Source organism: Canis lupus, chromosome 5 (genome assembly GCF_011100685.1).
Source record: "Canis lupus familiaris isolate Mischka breed German Shepherd chromosome 5, alternate assembly UU_Cfam_GSD_1.0, whole genome shotgun sequence".
Classification (NCBI taxonomy): Eukaryota; Metazoa; Chordata; class Mammalia; order Carnivora; family Canidae; genus Canis; species Canis lupus.
The window spans coordinates 787,942-807,504 of record NC_049226.1 but is presented as its reverse complement, the minus strand read 5'-3'; the positions used below and the strand labels follow the sequence as shown (position 1 = coordinate 807,504).

The following is a 19,563-nucleotide window of genomic DNA, read 5'->3' as shown; positions in this document are numbered from 1 at the left end:
GATTTTATTTATTTATTCATGAGAGACACAGAGAGAGGGAGGCAGAGGCACAGGCAGAGGGAGAAGCAGGCTCCACACAGGGAGCCCGACGTGGGACTCGATCCCGGGACCCCGGGGTCATGCCCTGGGCTGAAGGCAGATGCTCAACCACTGAGCCACTCAGACGCCCTGATTTTCAATTTCTTTTAAACCGACATTCCACCCCCCAATGTATCCAGCAAACGAATGTGATCCTTTTTCAAAAAGCTTCCTTGGGAAAGCTATTTCCAGGCAAAATGTGGTGATCACAGATCAAGGGTGTAGATTTTCTTGAGTGGTTCATGATGTAGCTCTGCAGATGGTCTCTGAAGAGAGTCACGGGATCGGGCGGGGCCGCCGCAGCGCAGTTGAGACCCGTGTGTGATGTTCCAGAAGGGGGACCGAAGAGGACGTGCGGGTCTGCGCAGGTCGTTGCGGCCCTGGGGGTGCCCTCATTCCCAGGGCAGGACCCCTGAGGCTGCGGGAGCGTTGCCCACTGAGCGTTGCCTTGTAGAAGCGAGGTCGTCCGTCTCCTCTCAAGGGTGGGCGCCTCTTTCCCTTTACCTGTGCACGTGGCAGGTGGGGCCAGGGCCGGCCAGGGGGCGCCTGTTACTGTCACAGTCACCCCAAACCTCTCCCTGGACTTGGGCCCCCTGCAGAACTTCTTTATTTTCCAAAGATGAGATAAAGAGAGAATTCTTTGGAACCTATGGGACTGACTGACGACTGAAGCTTCCTCTTATCTTTTAACTTTTCCTCCTAGGAAGTTCCTTTTTCTTTTCTGTGATGAAGGAAGAGTGGGAGAGATGGGGGGTGCACGCTCAAGGTGGCCGTGGTCACGTCATAGGCTCCAGCCGAATCTCCCTGGCCTGCTCTCCCTTCTCCGGAGGAGGCGAGGGATTAGCCCCCCGGGACTGGCCCCGGCCTCTCTAAGGTCCCTAGATCTCTGCACTTAGGTCTCGGTTCCAGGCCTGACGCCACTGGGACAGCAGACCTCAGAGGTGCATCTGCACCCGTCACGATGGGTTGTAGGAATACAGAAGCTCACCTAGGACAGGAGGGGAGTCCACGGAAAGCTCACTCCTGTCTTGCCATCATTACAGTTACGTTCCATGGAACCTGCACGAGCCAGAAAGAGGCAAATTCGACTTCTCCGGGAACCTGGACATGGAGTAAGTGCTCTTGCTGCTTCTCGGCCTTGCCCGGGGTGGAGAGGCAGAGCAGTGGCTCCTTGGGGTTGATGACGATCACGGGGCCATCGTCGTGGTTCTGCTTGGAGGAGCAGAGAGAGGCTGGGCTCAGCATCCTCGTTCTCAGGACCAGGTGTAGGCAGCTGTGAACCTGTTGCTTGCGGGGTCGGGGTCTGCATCCTGAGCCCAGGCCTCTTCACCGCAGCCCAGAGGGGCCCAATCCCCAGGGTCGGCTCCGCTCTGCAGTGTGGTCCAGCCACCTGGGCTGTCACAGGGCTTGGCCCTCTAGGGTAGCCGGGCCGTGGGAGTGAGGTTCACTGTAGGGCCCCCTGCCCCCTGTCTGATGGCCTTGGGCCTCATGCCCCCCGGTGGGGCTTGCAGAAGGTCGTGGGCTAGGAGAGGGTGGGAACCCAGCTCCCAGGGCCTGTGGAGGGAGGGAGAGAGGGGGGAGAGGGGCTGGGCGGCCTCACCACCTTGTGCTGCACCCCCCTGACGTCCTGAGAGCTGCTGACACTGACCTCCCCAGGGCCTTCGTGCTGCTGGCTGCGGAGATGGGGCTGTGGGTGATCCTGCGTCCAGGCCCCTACATCTGCAGCGAGATCGACCTCGGGGGCTTGCCAAGGTGAGCTTGAGCTGCCCTGGGTGCTTGTGCAAAACGGCAGCCACAAACGTAGGTTGGCTTTTGCTCCCGAGCTCTATTTTTCGCTGTGTGCTGAGACTCCTTTTCAGAATAAGTGGTGCCCAGGGGAGGCCTTTTCAAATGATGTCGCTTTATTTTGATAAACTATAGGAGACACAAATTAGTGCTTTTGCTTGCTGCTTTATCTTCAGATCTCAGGCTGTAATGAGTCACGTTAGGGTGTGTGGTCTCCACTAAGATCTGTGGGATGCTGCGGGGCTAGAGTAGGAAATCTGGATAGTAATCCCCTCCTAGCATGTCGCTGCTTGTCCTCATCCTTACTGGCCCTAATTTTCCACGGAAAAACTTTGTGGTTAGTAGGTTGGTCCTTGCCATCCTCCCGGTGCCCCAGATGGCCGCTGGCCCCTGACCAGGAAGAAGGCTGGGCCTGTTTGCCCTGTGGTCTCCTGGGGAATGCCCCCCCCCCCCTTTCCCTCTGGTATCCAGTGTGGCCCAGCGCTTCCCTGGGGATCTCACGAAGCTCTGTCTCCGTCTCCTTGCTCCCTGGGATCACTCCTCTGTGTCTGTGCCCTTGACAAAGCAGTGCCCACCCAGCCGAGTGCCCTCCCCTGCACCTGGGGATTAGAAACCTGTGTGTCAGCGATGTCCTCAGGCTCAGCGGCAGCTGCCAGGAGGAGGACGGGATTGAAGGGTTAGCTCAGAAGCAGCGAGAACTGCAGCGCTCAGCCCTCCTCCTGGGCGCACCCCCAGGAGCCCCACATGGGGGGCTCGGAGGCTGGAGCCCTGCAGGCCACGGGGAGGGAGGGGGCTGAGTCCAGAAGCTGCGGTCTCCTCCTACCTTTTTACCTAACAAACTGGTAATCTCCGGGCGTGTTCAGGGCTGCCCGCGGAGGACGAGGGGCGTCACACCCTCTGTAAGGAAACAGAAGGGTTTTCTCAGGGTCTCCAGTGAGAAGGAAGCTTCCTGAGCCCGGCTGTGGCGGGAGTGGCTGCAAAGGCAAAGGCCAAGCCGTGGCAGGCCGTTCCCCCCCCTCCGGCCCCCAGCTCCACCAGAGCGGCTGAGGCTCCCGAGCCCCAGGGTGACCCTGGAGAGCGGGTGGGAGCGCTGAGAAGAGGGATTAGCCTCCCGGCCTCCCCTCCTTGTCAGGCTGCGTTTCTGGGATTTTCCTTACCCCGCTGGCTTCAGCCCTTTGTAGCGAGATCGGGAAGTAAATGCTTCAGCGCTGGCCCAGAGCCAGAACCGGGCCCGCGGCGGGGCAGGTGGGGAGGGCCCGCTCCAGCCCTGCAGCTGCTTCCTTTCTCCCCCCATCATCCTGCCCAGGGCCCACCCACACACCCCGCCACTAATTCCCCCCCCTTTTATTCAAGCTGGTTACTCCAAGACTCTGGCATGAGGCTGAGAACGACTTACAAGGGCTTCACCGAAGCAGTGGACCTTTATTTTGATCACCTGATGGCCCGGGTGGTGCCACTCCAGGTAAAAGCAGGGAGCGCCCTCTCTCGTCTTCTGCCGTACTGGGAGGCGATGGTCCCAGGGGAACCCGCTCCCCAGGGCCGCGATCTGTGGGCCGAGGCGCTCCGGGCAGTTGGCGCCCGGACATGGACATGGAGTTGAGCGACAGAGAAGCCCAGCAGCCGGTGTCCTAAGTGTGTACACGCTGGTTGGGTCCTGCGTGGAGAGGAGTGTACACAGGTGTGCCCTTACCCGTAGGATGGCGGGCGATCCGTGGTCCTACAATTACAGCTGAGGACTTTCCAAGGTACAGCTTTCTGTTGCCTACCGCAAAGGTGCTGTGCGGGGCACCCCGTGTTCAAAACATGGGTGGTGAAAATCAGTTTTGGGGAGAAAATACCATTGCACGTCACATTTGAAAGCAATACAAAGGCAGGAATGGGATTAACCCAATGTCTTATGTAAAAAGAAGAGTCGTGCTGAGACGTTAGTACCTTAATAAAAAACGCTAGTACATCAGTAAACACTGTTCTTGAGCCAGTGGTTTGGAATGTTCACAGCACCTGTAGATCAAAGGAACTACTTGATGTAGTAGGGTGTGCAAATAAAACACGGGGTACTCGGTTAAATTTGAATTTCAGATAAACAAGGAATTTTTTTTTTAGTATAAATATGTCCTAAATGTTGCGTGAGACATGCCTACGTTGAAAATACCCATAATTTAGGTAAACGTCTATTCATTGTGAATTCAAGTACAACTGGCTATCTTGTATTTTTATTCCTTAAACCTTGGGAGCCCTAATTATGAAAGAAGTAAGAAGCCAGGAAATGATTAGCCTGGAGTTTTGCAAGGAAGATGGGATTACTGAGATGACTCAGCAGGTTGTCGTAGACTGGGCGGTGGAGGTGGACGTGGGGGTTGTAGGGAAGGTCATGCCAGGAACAGGGCTCAGAAGCATCCTTAAATATGGAAGTGGTGTACCCGAAATAAATTCTAGGTATAACATGATTATTTTGTTTTTTTTTTTATGGTGACAAAATACATGTAAAATAAAATACACTATCCTTACCAGTTCTGAGTGTACAGTTGACTTGCATTACATACATTCCCATTGTTTTGCGAAGATTACCACCTTCCATTTCCTGGACTTTTTCGTTTTCCCAAACTGAAACTCTAGGAGGATTGTATACCCTCCTGTCGCCCTTCTCCATAACCCCTGGCAGCTACCGTTCTGCTTTCTGTCGCCGTGCAACTGTCCATTCTGGGGAACCCACAGAAGTAGAATTGTACCGTATCTGTCCGTTATGACAGGCTTCTTTCCCTTAGCATGTCTTCAGGGTTCATCCGTGTTGTAGCAGGTGTCAGAACTTTTTTCCTTTTTAAGACTCAATAGTCCCTGTATGGTTGTACCGCATGTTGTCCATCCACTCCTTCGTCAGCGGACGTCTGTGTTGCTTCTGCCTGTGGATAATGCGGCCGGGCTAGTTAGTCTCAGGAAAGGTTTGTCAGTTTTGTTAATCTTTTAACAAAAAGATTTGTTAATATTTTTTGTTAATCTTTTGTTAATCAAAGACCTAACTCTTAGTTTTGTTGATTTTTCTTTATTTTTTTCATTATCTATTTTTTTTGCCTCTGTTCTAATCTTTATTATTTCCTTCCTTCTGCTACCTTTGAGTTTGTTTCTTTTTCCTAGTTCTCTAAGGTGAAAAGTTAGGTGTTGACATACCACCTTTATTCCTTTTTAATGTGTTTACGGCTATAAATTTTCCTCTTAGCACTGCTTTTGTTGCATCCCATAAGTTTATGTTGAATTTTTATTTTCCTTTGTCTCAAGATATTTCCTGATTTCCCTGTTATTTCTTCTTTGGATCGTTGGTGGTTTTTAAGAGTGTGTTGTTTAATTTCCAAGTGTTTCTGGAATTTGAAATGTGAAGTTTTCAGTGTTCTTTCAGTTTTTGGCTTCTAGTTTCATTCTTTTGTGATTGGATGATTGGAAGAGATACTTTGTATGATTTCAATCTTATAATACTTGTGTCATGGCCTAACATGATCTGTCCTGGAGAATGTTCCATGTGTATATATTTGAGGAAAATGTGTATTATGTTGTTGGATGGGGTGTTCTATGTGCATTTGTTATGTTCATTGGGTCTATAGTCTTGTTCAACTCCAAATCTAGGTTTTTTCATTAGAAAGTTTAATCCATTTACATTTAAAGGAATTACTGATAGGGAAGCATTTACTTTGGTCATTTTCTTACTAGTTTTTGGTATGTTTTGTAGCTTTTTTTCTCCCTATCTCCTCCATTACTACTTTCCTTTGTATTCAGTTATTTTTTTTTTTATAGTGACAAGATTTTTTTTATTTTTTATTTTTTTATTATTTATGATAGAGAGAGAGAGAGAGAGAGAGAGGCAGAGACACAGGCAGAGGGAGAAAGGGAGAAGCAGGCTCCATAGTGACAAGTTTTAATTCCTTTTTTTTTCATTTCTTTTTGTGTATATTCTATAGGTATTTTCATTGTGGTAACCATGGAGATTACAAATACTGTCCTAAAGTGATGACGTTCTATTTTTATATTGGTGCCACACACAAAAACTACTCCTTTACAGCTCCACCTCCCTGTACATTATTGATGTCAGAAGTGACATCTTTATATATTGTATATATACAATCTATATATACAATCTTTACATCTTTATATATTGTATACATAATTATATATATAGTATATATGTATATAGTATATACGTATATAGTATATATACATCTTTATTGTATACTCATTAATATACATTAGTAATTATCTTTATGCATTTGTCTTTTAAATCTTATAAAAAAGATTTATAAACTAGAATTAGAACAATACTGGTTTTTATGTTTTTCTTTTTTTTTTTTTGTTAGTTTCAGAGGTAGAATTCAGTGATTCAGAAGTTGCATATAACACTCATTACATCAAGAGCCCTCCTCAATCCCATTACCCAATTATCTCTCCCTCCACCCACCTCCCCTCCAGCAAGCCTGTTTGTTTCCTAGAGTTCAGTATATCTTATGGTTTGCCTTCCTCTTAATTTTCACCTTTTTAATTTTTCTTTCCCTTCCTCTATACTCATTTGTTTCTTAGATTCCACATATGGCTGAAACATATGGTATTTGTCTTTCTCTGACTAACTTCCTGTGCCTCCCATAATATCCTCTAGTTCCCTCCACGTCATTGCAAATGGCCAAGATTTCATTCTTTTTGACATTTGCCTTTACTGGAGAACTTAGTAGTTTCCTATGGCTTCAAGTCCCTGTCAAGCATCTTTTCATTTCAACTTGAGGGACTCTGTGTAGCATTTCTCATAAGTCAAGTCTAGTGGTATCAAACTCCCTCCACTTTCATTTGTCTGAGAATATCTTAATTTTCCCTTGTTTTTTGAAGGATAGTGATGCTAGATATAGAATTCTTGCTTGATAGTTTTTTTTTCCCCTTCATCACTTTGCATGTATCATCCTTCTGTCACTCACTACCCTGCAAGATTTCTGGTGAGATATCCATGGATAGTCTTTTGAGGATTGTTCCTACATGTCAAATTGTTTTTCCCTTGTTGCTGTCAAGACTCTCTTTATGTCTTTGGCTCTGACAGATTGATTGTAATGTGGCTTGGTTTGGTCTCTTGGTTAATGCTACTTGGAGTTCACCGAAGATTCTTGGATTTGTATATCCATGTCTCCTCAGATTTGAAAGGTTTCCAGCCATTAATTCTTCCAAATAATCTCTCTACCCCTTTCTTTCTTCTTTTGGAATTTCTGCAATAAGTACATTTGTCTGCTTGCTGATGTTGTGTAAGTCCCTTAAATTCTGTCCACTTTTCTGTAGACTGAATAATTTAAAATGATTTGTCTTTAAGTTAGCCCATTATTTCTTCTTCCTGTGAAGTCCGTTGTTGAACTTCTGTGGTGATTTTTTCTATTCAGATATTATATTTTTCAGTTCCAGAAATCTTGTATAATTTTTTATACTTTCTCTTTATTGATATTTTCACTTTACTGATATGGCCTCTTCCCGATTTATTCATGTTTTCTTTAGCTCTTTGAGCATATTTATGGCAGTTGTTTTAAAATCTTTGTCTAGTAAATCCAGTGTGTGTTTCTTTAGAGAGAGTTTCTAGAGATTTACTTTATCCTTTTGAATGAACTGTGTTACTCTGTTTTTTTGCCGTGTGTTTGCTTTTGTTGTTGAAAATTGGACATTGGAAACAACAGTCAGCCCCTGCAGTCTTTGCAAACTGGTGGGGAACACCTTCACTATTTGGTGGGCTCCTAAGCATGAAGATCAGCGTGGGGTGATGGCTTTAGATCTTCTCAGATGTTTTCTGGGCATATGTCTAGTCTGTCCTGTGTGGGTGTTGCCTTTTTTTTTCCTCCTGATTTTTCCTGGCTGCTTTTACATGTCTTAATTTCCTGAAGAGTCTCCAGCTTCTTTTTGGCCTTCAATGTCTATCATATTTTTCTGCCTATGACCCCGTGCACCTCGGCATACATGGGCCTCTAGACCCTCTGAAATTTTCACATGTTGTGACCTTTATTGCCATATGTAGCCTCCAACCTGAGGTCCAAGCTATGCATTTCCTGTCTGAGCTCCAAGTTGGATGAGACAGAAACTGGTTTATTGGGCAGTCCACAGACAGCCAGAAGGTTGGAAACAAGTTCCATTTTGCTCCTTCTGTCTTGAGGGAGGGAACTGGGAATTGGGTTACTTTTTTGTGACTACGGCATGCTAAGCCAGGGAGGGAGTGGGGCAAGGGTGAGCCAAAAACACTATGGAATTTCTCATCATTTTAAACATGTGTTTTTGTTGACTTACTTAAACATTTAACTGGTTTCCAGAGCGCCAATAAAGTCATTTGAGTCCGTCTGTAATTGTTCATTTGATGTTTCCTTAGAGGAACAAGGACCCGGAGCTCCCTACGTACTCTGTGTCTTACTGACAGCATTCTCAATTATGTAATCACATCTTCTGAGACATTTATGCTTTCAAGTGGATTATTTTGCTGGTAATTTGTGGTAAGTGTGGTGAAATTAGTACAGTTTCCACTACAAACTCTGCTTTTGCTTATCTCATTCCAGTACAAGCATGGAGGCCCCATCATTGCTGTGCAGGTGGAGAATGAATATGGTTCCTATAACAAAGACCCCGCCTATATGCCTTACATCAAGAAGGTAAGAGTCAGCTTGGTTTATTTCCTTACATTCCCTCCTCTGGATACAGTGTGAACCATGATGTGCTGTGATGGTCTACTACTTTTCCCGTACTAATGCCTCATCTCCTAGCACCAATTATTAATTAGTGAATCCTTTCACTGTACTTTTATTTCAGTAGGGTTGTCAGTTATTTACCTTTTACCGATTGAGTCTAATTGGGGGTTGCAGTACACACATGGTGTCGCAGTGGCTGAGAATAAAGGGACGGGCTTCACTGAGTGTGATGATTAGTAAAGTGTCTATAGAAGCTGCTCTCATTTTGGCATCTAAAGCAAGGATTCCCAGCTTCATCTGAACACTCACTTTATTTTTTTAATATTTTATTTATTTATTCATAAGAGACACAGAGAGAGAGAGAGAGAGAGAAAGAGAGGCAGAGACACAGGCAGAGGGAGAAGCAGGCCCCATGCAGGGAGCCCGATGTGGGACTCGATCTCGGGTCTCTAGGATCAGGCCCTGGGCTGAAGGCGGCGCTAAACCGCTGAGCCACCCGGGCTGCCCTGAACACTCACTTTAAAAATCCCTATGCCCAGGCCATAGACCATACCAACTCAATAAGAATCTCTGGGGTGGTCCTCAGACATCTGATTCCAACGTGTGGGTGAGTTTGAGCACCTCTAATTTAATGTGTGGCAGGTCAGGGAAGGGCAGGGCTAGGCCTGTTCTTTGAAGTGTCAAAGAACAGGCCTAAGCTTAGACCTGGTTTCTGTCCCTTTGTAGCCCAGGCCTTGAGCGAATGCCTTAATTTTTCTAAACCTCCATTTATTCTTCTTTGAAGTGGGACTAATGGGAGAGTTTGCTTCTCCGGATTGTGCATGTGTGTGAGGTCACTTGGCTCAGGACTGTTGTAGACATGTAGTAAGTAGTCCATAAATAAGACTTGGATAGATCATTGGCAGTGGTTTTAGAGGACTCGGAAAGCAGGACTGCGGTGGGGGTTGAGGAAATGTTAAGTGGCCTCAGGGAATCCACCTAATTAAAGTGGCGGGAGCTTTGGCCCGTGAGGTCAGCATCCTGCTGTCCCAGGCAGATTCATTTTCCTTTTTTTTTTTTTTTTTAAATTTTTATTTATTTATGATAGTCACAGAGAGAGAGAGAGAGAGAGGCAGAGACATAGGCAGAGGGAGAAGCAGGCTCCATGCACCGGGAGCCTGATGTGGGATTCGATCCCGGGTCTCCAGGGTCGCGCCCTGGGCCAAAGGCAGGCGCCAAACCGCTGCGCCACCCAGGGATCCCGGCAGATTCATTTTCCATCTGGAAGTTACTGCAGTCCCTGCACACAGGCAGACCGAGCTCCCGCGCTCCAGCCTGTAGGTTCTCCTCTCCAGGCAGGGGCGGGAGGGCTGACCCGCCTGTGGAGCCCCCTGCAAGCCAGCCTCCGAGTAGGCCAGGGGAGCAGCGCCCCAGCTCTAAGGCAGCCAGGGGAGGCCCGAGTCTGACAGCCCCGCCCCCACCCCGCTGCACCTCAGCCGACAGCTTTGTTGGACATGGTGGGCACAGAGGCTACGTTTCTGTCCACTTTCTGCAGAGAAGTAAATGCTTTAATTCAAACTGTTCCCTCTGGGTCTCCTAGCTGCCACCTTCCCAGCGCTGGGGACTTGGGGACTGACAGATCGACTTGTGTTCTTTTCCCCAACAGGCCTTGGAGGACCGAGGTATAGTGGAATTGCTCTTGACTTCAGACAACAAGGACGGCCTGCAAAAGGGCGTCCTGGATGGAGGTGCTTGCCTGGGCTGTGGGGGGGGGGGGGCGTTGGGTTGGAGGTGGTGGGGGACAACCTGGCCTCACTCTGCACGCTTCCCCGTGTGGCCGGGCTGCGGGGGGTTTCCCTCAGGTCTGAGCTGCCCTCATGGCATCGGGCCTGCAGCTCTGGGCCTGAGGCTCGGGGGATCTGAGGCCCCCACCTCTGGCAAACGCTCATTCAGGACCAACCACTGCTCAGGACTGGCGAGTTGGTCACCCTAGAAGGCCTCTGGATGTCTGCAGAGAGGGACGAGCAGATGCAGCATTAGGGGGCCCGTGAGGGTGGCGTGCCCAAACCTGGCCCAATTCGTGGAGGTTCTGGCCACTGCCCGGGGGCCGTGTCGTGGTGGCAGCTGGCCAGGCAGCGGGTGCTCCCTCCAGCAGCAGACCTGGGGGGCGGGGGGCGCTCCCTCCAGCAGTGTCTGTTTCCCGGACTCGGCCTCACACCTGGCTGCCTACAGGCGCTGGCCCCGCTCCACCCTGTGCCCCAGGCCCCTTCTCCCGCAGGCCCCGCAGCCACTGCAGCCCCGTGCTGGGTCACGGACTCTCGCTCCAGGGGATCATGCATCTGCCGTGAACCAGGCCTCCTCCTCCAAGGCAGATCGCTCCACCCTGTGGCCTACGCAGAGGCTGCTGTGCTTCCCCCTCCCTGCTCGCTGGCTCCCGGGCTCTTCTCTCCATCTCTCCTCCGAGGGCTCTCACCACCCTCCCACTCCCTCTGCTCTTCTCCAGGTGCCCAGTGACCGCCCTGTCACAAGTGTAAATGCTTGTCCCTGTCGCCTCTGATTGTCAGCGACCACCCATGTCTTGCCCTTGAAAGGTTTTCCTCTCGAGGTTCCTGGATTTTCTCTGACAGGCTGCTCCCACCTGGTCTCTCCTGCTGGTCACTTATTTCCCTGCTCCTGAGTTTTGATGTTTAAGTTCTTTCCTTCTTCCTCCTCGGAGTGAATTTTCCTCCTCTCCTGGGGGTGTCCTGCTGGTGCCTTTAGCTCCGACATGTGTGTCCATGAGTGTGCGGTGCTCGTCTCCGTGAGCGGCCGTGCGGGGCTGCAGCCTCACCTGGGCATTCCGCCTGCTGGCACGTGCCCGAAGGCTGCCGGCCTCCGCCGAACCCGAGGGCAACTGAGCCTCTCTCCCTCCCAGAGCCTGAGCCCACTTTGGGTCTTTTTTTTCCTCAGTAAATTGCAACTGCATTTCCCCCAGTTGCCCAGACACTAAGCGCTGTGGGCGCTCTCAGGCCTCTCCTTCTAGATGCCTGACACGCAGAAAATCGTTCTTTAGCTTTATCTTCACATTTATCCCCATCAAGTAATTTTGACCCCGTCAGCTGTTAGCATCATTCTCTCTGCGCTGTCCGGACCCCACCTTTTCCCACTCGTGACTCCCAAGACCGCTTTTTCTTAACGTGGCAGCAGGTGCCACGTCCCCTGGATGGATTCCGGGCTTCCCGCAACTCCAGGCCCGGCTGCTGCCTTCAGAGTGGAGCGCAGGTTGTGAGAAAGGCCCCCAAGGGCCCCCTCTGACCTGTGACCCTGCTGGGAGTCCGCTCCCCTCCCTCCTTCTCCTGTTCCTGACACCTGCTGGGCACCCCCAGCTTCCCTGCTGCTCCACGACCCCCGGGAGGCCGCCTCTGGGCACCCACCCGCAAGGCAGCTCCGCGGGGCGCTCACCCAGCCCTTCTAACATCCCGGGGGGTGGGTGCTCTTAGCCGAGCTCCGCGGGGACGGCGGTGCTGGGGGCCTCCTGCTGCCCGCGCCCCCCCCCCCCCCGCGCCTCGCCTCCATCAGGCTGCACCAGCGGGCCTGTCCTCCGGCCGCCCGGCGCCTGCGGGCCACTGGGGGAGACCTGGGCTGGGGCAGGAGGAGGCCCTTACCCAGACGGAGTTCAGGGAGCAGCCGCCGTTCCCGCCGCTTCCACGCGGTGGCGGCGTCTCCTTGCGGCTGTTCCGGGGCCTCCGGGCGCATCCCTGGGCGCCGGGGCCGGGCCGTCCGCAGGCTGGTGCCCAGGTGGCCGCAGCGGCACAGCCCAGCGCCCGCTCCGCTCCCCCCGCCCTCTCCGCTCCCCGCCCCCCGGAGCGCCGCCTGCTGTTGGAAGGGCTCTTTCCATTAATGTGATTAAGGCGCTCGCAGGTGTAGACGAGATGCCCGACACCGCGCCGCCGCCTCCCCAGCCAGGGCCGGGCGGGCTCTCCCGCGGCCGCGGAGCCCCTGCGTGATTCCGGCTGGTGGGGGCGGGGCCGGGGGCGGGGGCTGCGAGGAGCAGGGGCGAGGGGAGCGATTTTTCCGGCATGATTTACAGTGACTCGCTTTCAGTGTAATTGTACTATTTCACTTTCCTTTTGAGTCTCCTTTCTCTCCCTTTTCTGTTTTATTATTTCCTGACATTTGGGTGGACACCACCTAGTGGACGCACAAGGTGGCGGTGGCTGTTGGCGTCCCCTCCCCTTCCTAACCCAGTATCCAAGATCCCCAGGCTCCTGCCCTACCTGCGTTCCAGTCCTGTACCTGGCAGAGTCCGTGTGATCCGGGCCCAAGACCTCAGGGCCCGACCCTGACCCACCCTCTGCTGAGGCTGCACCCCCGTCCAGGGCCCCAAGACCCCAGGGCCTCACCCTGGGGAGGCCTCTCCCCTCCCCTGACTGCACCCCGAGTCCCATACCTGCCGTTGCTGCTGAGGGACCAGGACATCTGGCTTCCTGATCCTCTTACGTGTTTTCGCTGTGTTTTTCTTTTTCTTCCCACCTCTAGAATATTAAAGGGTTTTCCCTTTATCCTTGGTATTCAGGTGTTTCACAATGACGTTCTTTGGTGTGAGATGTTTTCCCTTTTGGGGCACTTCCGTGGGCCATCTGAATTGAGATAGTCGTGGTCGTTGTCAGTAGGACGTGGGTCAGTGCAGTGTTTGATGTGCTTTTCCCTCTTCTTTCTGACCTTTGGTCGCTCCTGTTATTTGTCGATTGGATTCTCATGTTGATTGTCTAACATCTTTTTTTCACTTATCTTTGCCCTTAGTTCCACGTTCTGGCCGACTTCCTCGACGTCTCTCTCATAGTCCTCCTCTTGTTTCCCGGAACGTGTTTCTTTCCTCATGGCACACTTTTTAGATGGGCTCTGTCTTTCCTCTGAGGATATTTTACCTTCTTTTTCTTCTCTGTAATACCTAGCAGTCCTGCTCAGTCTTCCACGTGAGAGGATCTTCTCCACCTCTGGCCTCCCGACTGAGCAGAGTAAAGAGGAGGCTCTGAACGGCCGCATGAGGTCGGGAGCGGGCAGGGGCTCGGGCAGTGCTCGGGCTGAGACAGCCTCCCGACCCTCCTGACCCTCCTGACCCGTGTCAGGCCCCTCCCTCCACACGCCGCTGCGCTGCAATCCCTCTGGGCCTGGAGACCCCCAGGCTCAGCTTCTCAGAGCATGTGGTCCCCTGGAGTAGGGCACCGGTGGGAAAGGGCCTGAGTGTGTGAGGCAGGGACGGACGTATCCTGGGACGGGCGACGAGGACTGAGGCAGGGGTGGGAGGCCGGTGGACTTCCTGCAGCCTCCTGGGCTATTCACTGACCCCCTGCTGTTTCCAGCCCCCCGAGGTTTTCTTGAAGCTTCCTCTCCGCCTTGTGTCCCCTCAGTCTTGCTCTTGTGGCCTTCCACCCTTGCACCCTTCTGTTCCTGTGAGCAAGGGGCCAGGAAGGCTAGGGCCAGGCGGCATGTCGCTGGCCTTGCTGATCTGTTCACTTCTGGGTTTCTCCTGCTGAGTTTCAGACGGGCCTCCTGTCTGCAAGGTTCCTCCCTTGGGGGAGGGCGTCTGGGTGCAGGGTCTTCTCCAGCAGCTCGATGGTGACCTCGCAGGACAGAGGGTCCGTGTCACTCGGTGCGGGGGTTGCAGCCCTCGTCTGTCGCTCACCACTCGTATGACCTTGAGGCAGGTCACCTCACCTCCCGGAGTGTGAGCTATGGCTTGTCATCACTGGTGACCAGCAGCTCATGTACAACGGGAGCGTTTCGGGGTGTCAGGGTGGCTCAGTGTGGCTCAGGCGTCCCAGGCCTGCTGGAGTTCACGCCAAGCCTGGTGCTCAGGAGGCCCGCTGTCCAAGCAGACGACAGGCGGGCAAGGAGCCTCAGACCAGCTCTGCAGCCGTGGTGGCCCGAAGGGTCCACGACTGTAGGCCAAATGTAGCATGTCCTTTTTGGGTGTCACTCTCACTGATGCTGTTTAAAATATAATTTTATTTTTTTTAAAAGATTTTGTTTATTCATGAAAGAGACGGAGAGAGAGGTAGAGACACAGGCAGAGGGAGAAGCAGGCTCCCTGCGGGGAGCCCGATGCGGGACTCGATCCCAGGACCCCAGGGTCACGCCCTGGGCCCAAGGCAGATGCTCCACCGCTGAGCCACCCAGGGATCCCTAAAATACAATTTTAGATGAAAAGATGGACGCATTATGGAACGGGATAGAAAGTTAGCCCTCATTTAAGAAACGAAAGGGGAGTCTTCACTTAGAGGGTTGCCTGGCACAGACGCCTGCAGTGAGAGGCGGGGCTCGGGCCGGGCTTCTAGAAGGAGCAGAAGCTGCGCTCTGGGTACAAGAACGATGTCGGTCAAGGGCGCGCCCAGCGAGCGGCTGTCTGTGAGCTCCGCGGGGGGAGAGGATCGCGGGGAGTCTCCTGACACCCGAGGATCTAAACCCTCGTCGGAGGTGGGCAACGCCTCGGGCTTCTGTGCCTCTGGTTGCCCGAGCACCCCCGGGGCTCTGACCCGGTGCCCGCTTCGTCCGCAGCGCTGGCCACCATCAACCTGCAGTCCCAGCACGAGCTGCAGCTACTGACCAACTTTCTCGTAAGTGTCCAGGTGAGTCCGGCGGCGGCTGCCCCGTGCGGGCGTGGGAGGCGCTGGAGCCCTGAGGGGCCGTGGCGGGGGTGCGCGGGTGCGGGGAGCCCGGGGCGCTGAGCCAGGGAGGGGGCCCTGCGGCGCTCAGCCCTGTGCTCCTGCGGCCGCCCCGCCCCAGGCAGGCCGCGGCTCAGGTGTTGCCGTGTAGACGGAGGCCTGGGTGTGGTCTCCGCCCCCCGAGGCCCGGGCTTGTGTTCCTGAGGCTCTGGACCAGAACTGTTGGTCCCCGTGAGCCCAGCTGTGCTCGTTTTGGGATTGAGAGGAGAAATGCTGTCCTGTCCTGCACTGTGTCTGACCCTAAGCCACCCCCCGCCCCCGGGCCTAGAAGGATCATCATCAGCGAGATGAGAAGCCCCGGCCGGCTTCTCGGAGGAGGGGGCTCTCCGAGTCTAAGTTCCATCCTCCAGGTGGACGGGAACCTGCAGCCAGAGCCTGGTCCTGTCGAGCTCTCGGGCTCGGGGCCCGTCCCCCGGGGCAGATGGGATCACGGCAGGGGCAGCGCCCGAGGCCCGAGGAGCTGACCCAGGTCTCCCCGTGTCTCACTGGGGGGCGGTGGATGCCCGACCGTCAGTGCCTGTCGGGTGCAGGTGTCGCCGCCCGGGCCTCCCGAGCGACTCTGGCAGCGTCCGTGGCCCCCATCCCGGCTGGTCAGCTGTTGGTGCCCCAGAGCAGATGTCGCATCTGCAGGCGCGTGGACAGGAAGTCCCCGCAGGAGTGTGACACCCCAAGCACGGGGGCACCTGCATGTGTGGGAGGGACCAGTGTTAGGCCGACCGGGGAGAGATAGGGGTAGGGGTCCCTGCGAGCACCCCGCAGCCAGGTGGGGTTCCCTGAGCGCCGTCGAGGCAGGTGCCGGTGCTGCAGGCTATCTGCCCCTGGGGGCCGTGCGGCTGCCGCGCTTCCCTTCCTCCTCTCGCGGAGTGGGGACGGTGACAGGACCCCCTCGGAGGTTGGTGAGGGCCAGGTGACGTCAGCTTGGAAAGCCCCCAGGAAAGCCAGGCTTGCTGTGGACTCCTTGGCTGGGGCCCCCACCCACGTGTGCCCAGGGTCCTGCCGCTGACGGGCGCCACGATGGGGGCCCTTCTGTCCAGCAGCACCCCCTGCGCCCTTGGGTGCTCGCCCCATGAGGGAGGGTGAGCAGCGTGGTGTCCTCGGGCACTTCCAGTGCGAGGCACCATGTGCTGGAAGCATCCGTGCGAGTTCCCTGGTGACCGGGCGAGCTGGCTATGGTGGGTGCCGTTGTCCAGGTGCGGGGCCAGTTTGCTGGAGCAGTGGACGCCCAGCAGGTCCGCAGCTGGCAGAGGCATGCAGGGCAGGGCCCGGGCCGTGGCTGGCCCCAGTGCCTTGGCCCTGGCTCCCCTGGCACGGGGAGCCCCGTGGCCCTGGAGGCCGCTGGCACGTGGCGCTTAGACTGCGTGTCCCCTGGTGGCCTAATGGTGTGGTGCTGGCCCGCGGTCGCCTCCCCCTCCCCTTCCTGGGGGCCCACGGCTCTGAGGATCCCAGCTGCCGGTCCTGCTAGAAAAAGGACAATCCCCAACAGCCTTGCTCCCGGTGTGGCTGGTGTCTGCTGCCCAGTGGGTCACGAGTGCGCCCCCTGGCCCTGGTCCCTGGCTACTGCACGTGTGGTGTGGCCCCCCCGTTGGGGTGGGGGGACCCCTGCGCCCCTGGGGCTACTGGCCCAGGTCGGTGCTCTGCTTTGGCTCCAAGACACCCCAGCTGAGGCGCAGCCGGGCTTGCAGGTGCGGGTGGGCCGTGAGCAGCTGTGCTGGCAGCTCCCTGGTCTCCCCAAGCAGGGCTGTCGGTCTTAAGCTAGCCGTCCAGGAGGGGCCGGCCCCCCAGCCCTGTGACCCTGCGACCCTCCCACTGTGGGGAAGCGGCTGCGGAGCCGCCTGCGTCCACGGGGAGCCCGTCAGGAACGGAGTGATCCTGACGGAGAATTCTCCTTCCTGGGGAGAGGATGAGCAAAGCTTGGCCTGACCTGGGAGGCTGAGCCTGGGGACAGCAGTCGCGGAGCGCATGGGAGCCCTGATGCACATCTGGGTTCCGTCTCTAGAGGCGACTCTAGAGCCAGGTTAGGGCGTCGGGCCCTTGCGTCAACCTCAGTCCCCAGCTCCGTGCGGAGGCTGCAGGTGGAGGGGAAGCTGGTGCAGGTGCTTGCAGCCGACACCCGCGCTCACTCTCGGGTCTGCGCGGCCCAGAGCTTGAGGCCAGGGAGGAGAGACAGGAGGAGAGACAGGCTGGGTTTCCCGGAGGAAGGACCCCCCTCTGCCTCTCTCGGCCAGCTAACCTCTCATTTTGTGGTGCCCAGAGGGTTCAGCCCAGGATGGTGATGGAGTACTGGACGGGGTGGTTTGACTCATGGGGAGGCCCACACAACATCCTGGATTCCTCTGGTGAGTGCTCTGCGGTCCCCACGCCCAGCACGCATGCTGATGTGTGGCGGGAGTCAGTTCCTGGCGACCCAGTAGCCGCTGTCGCCGCGTGGTGGGGGCCGGGCTCTGGGGGGACCTGTGTCGTGCTTGGGTGGTGCTGCTGCAGAGCCCCAGTCTTCATGTCTCCACGTCTCCAGTGGGTGGCAGGACCCTGTGCGGCGCTTTACTGTGTTTCTGTGATCACGTAAGTGACGCACGGTGGCCGCAAACATCCAGCAAGTGCCAAGAAGGTGGGAAGAGGAGGTGAACGTCCCAAAGCCCCAAGGGAGCACACGCGGGCCACTTGTGGGCGGCCGGGGGAGAGGCGTGCTGAGTGCCCACCCGCTGGAGGTCTGCTGTGTGCTTTGATGGCCCCTAGACCGAACAACCAGTAGCCTCCTGCCAGTGGGAGACCCGCAGGTGGCCTGGACAGCTGGCACGGTGGCCTGTGCCATGTCTGGATGGAGGGGCTGCGCAAGGTCCTAAGGAAGAGCAGGTGCTCCCGCAGAGGTGCAGCCAGGCCCACGTGGCCCAGCCCTGCATGCGCTCGCAGGGACCCTCGTGGTGGTAGCCACTCTCCATTACCTGCTGGTGGCCTGGCCGTCGCCGGGGCGCAGGCTGCGGACGGAGGAGCAGGGCCCTGTGCGCTGACGATGAACCCACGGTTGATCAGGCGTCCTCCCGGTGACCGACGTGCAGGTTGCTTCCCGTGGTCTCCATTCGTGGAGCACGTTGGCGGGGAACCTGCTCGGATGCCGGGTTTTGCAGGCCCGGCTGCTTCCCAGGGGAGGCCACGTCGGTTCACCTGGCATGTAGGTCACGCTCCGTGGCCCGGGAAGACAGCAGCGGCGCCTACCGCTCCGGGGGGGAGCGTCGCGGGCCCAGCGGCACTGAGTCGGCGGTCGCCAGCCGCGAGCTGGGTGCGGGGCGCACGTGCGTTGGTGCCGATGCTGGTGTTTCTCCCGCGCCACCGCCCTGCTGTCTTTGCCAGGGCTCTGCCGGAGGCGGGGCGGGGCCTGGTCTCCGAGCCCCTCCCCTGCGCCATCGCGCCTCCAGTGGGTGTGCAGGCAGAGCTGGAGCTGATGGTGGCGCCCCAGGTCGCGATCGGCTCGTCCCCTCGCCTGCAGAGGTTCTGAAGACCGTGTCCGCCATCCTGGACGCCGGCTCCTCCATCAACCTCTACATGTTCCACGGGGGAACCAACTTCGGCTTCATCAACGGAGCCATGCACTTCCACGAGTATAAATCTGACGTCACCAGCTACGGCAAGTGTCCCCAGCACGACCCGGCCCGGACACCCCACGTTTGTGTGCAGAGTCTGTGGGACCCGCGTCTGGCCCCCTTCATGCGTGGGGCCCTGGAGTGCCTGGGGAAGGGGTGGTTTTGCCTGGACCGTCGCTTGTAGACCCCAGGGCAGGAGGGGGTGCAGCTCGCGGGCGTGCTGTGAGCCCATGGGGGGCGCGGGAAGAGGGGAGCACAGCAGGCCGGGTCAGCCCGTCCTCAGGATGTAGCCCCTGGGCCCTGTAGGTTGGGTGTCCCCGAAGGTAGGCGAGCCATGGGGAGTCAGGGTGGTGCCAGATGGTGGTGTCCCAAGGTGCCAGGGCTGCTGTGCCCCCACCGGCCACCTCCCCGGTGCTGGGAGGGGACCCCACAGCGCGCCCCAGGGTCTGGCTGCCATTCCACGGCTTGACGGCGCCCGGTCCCGCAGACTACGACGCGGTGCTGACCGAGGCCGGGGACTACACCGCCAAGTACTTCAAGCTCCGGGACTTCTTTGGCTCCCTCTCAGGTGCCCGATCGCCGCTGCCTCACTGCCAGCGGGGCCCTTGCCTTGGCCCGCCCCGCGGGGTTCCTCGCCCTGCCCCGTCCCAGCCCGGCCACCTGTGAGCAAGGCCGTCCCAGTCTGGCCACCTGCGAGCAGGGCCATCCCTAGACGCTGGCAGGCGAGTCTGGGACGCTGTCCTCATCACGGTTTACGTCCCGACC

General features: G+C 55.9%; 1 protein-coding gene and 1 long non-coding RNA gene across 8 annotated transcripts in view; one reads left to right on the top strand and one right to left on the bottom strand.

Annotated features, from left to right (window-relative positions):
* LOC606786 (beta-galactosidase-1-like protein 2) overlaps window positions 1-19,563 on the top strand; it is a 39,588-nt gene that overhangs the window by 11,048 nt on the left and 8,977 nt on the right. For 5 of the 6 annotated variants that reach the window (XM_038535582.1, XM_038535577.1, XM_038535579.1 and 2 more), the window contains 9 exons: window positions 1,122-1,190; window positions 1,735-1,830; window positions 3,217-3,325; window positions 8,412-8,504; window positions 10,186-10,267; window positions 15,057-15,127; window positions 17,475-17,559; window positions 18,705-18,842; window positions 19,286-19,366. In XM_038535582.1, coding sequence (XP_038391510.1) covers window positions 1,122-1,190; window positions 1,735-1,830; window positions 3,217-3,325; window positions 8,412-8,504; window positions 10,186-10,267; window positions 15,057-15,127; window positions 17,475-17,559; window positions 18,705-18,842; window positions 19,286-19,366 — 824 coding nt within the window. The remainder of the gene's footprint in view (window positions 1-1,121; window positions 1,191-1,734; window positions 1,831-3,216; window positions 3,326-8,411; window positions 8,505-10,185; window positions 10,268-15,056; window positions 15,128-17,474; window positions 17,560-18,704; window positions 18,843-19,285; window positions 19,367-19,563) is intronic. The other variant, XM_038535578.1, reaches the window with a different exon arrangement.
* On the bottom strand, window positions 65-3,233 carry LOC119871771. Of its 2 annotated transcripts, none has more exons than XR_005359009.1 (3): window positions 3,021-3,233; window positions 2,478-2,760; window positions 65-2,174 (listed from the first exon to the last, which is right to left on the bottom strand). It is a non-coding gene; the product is annotated as an uncharacterized LOC119871771 (long non-coding RNA). The 2 variants fall into 2 exon arrangements; XR_005359010.1 differs by having other exon boundaries at window positions 65-1,992.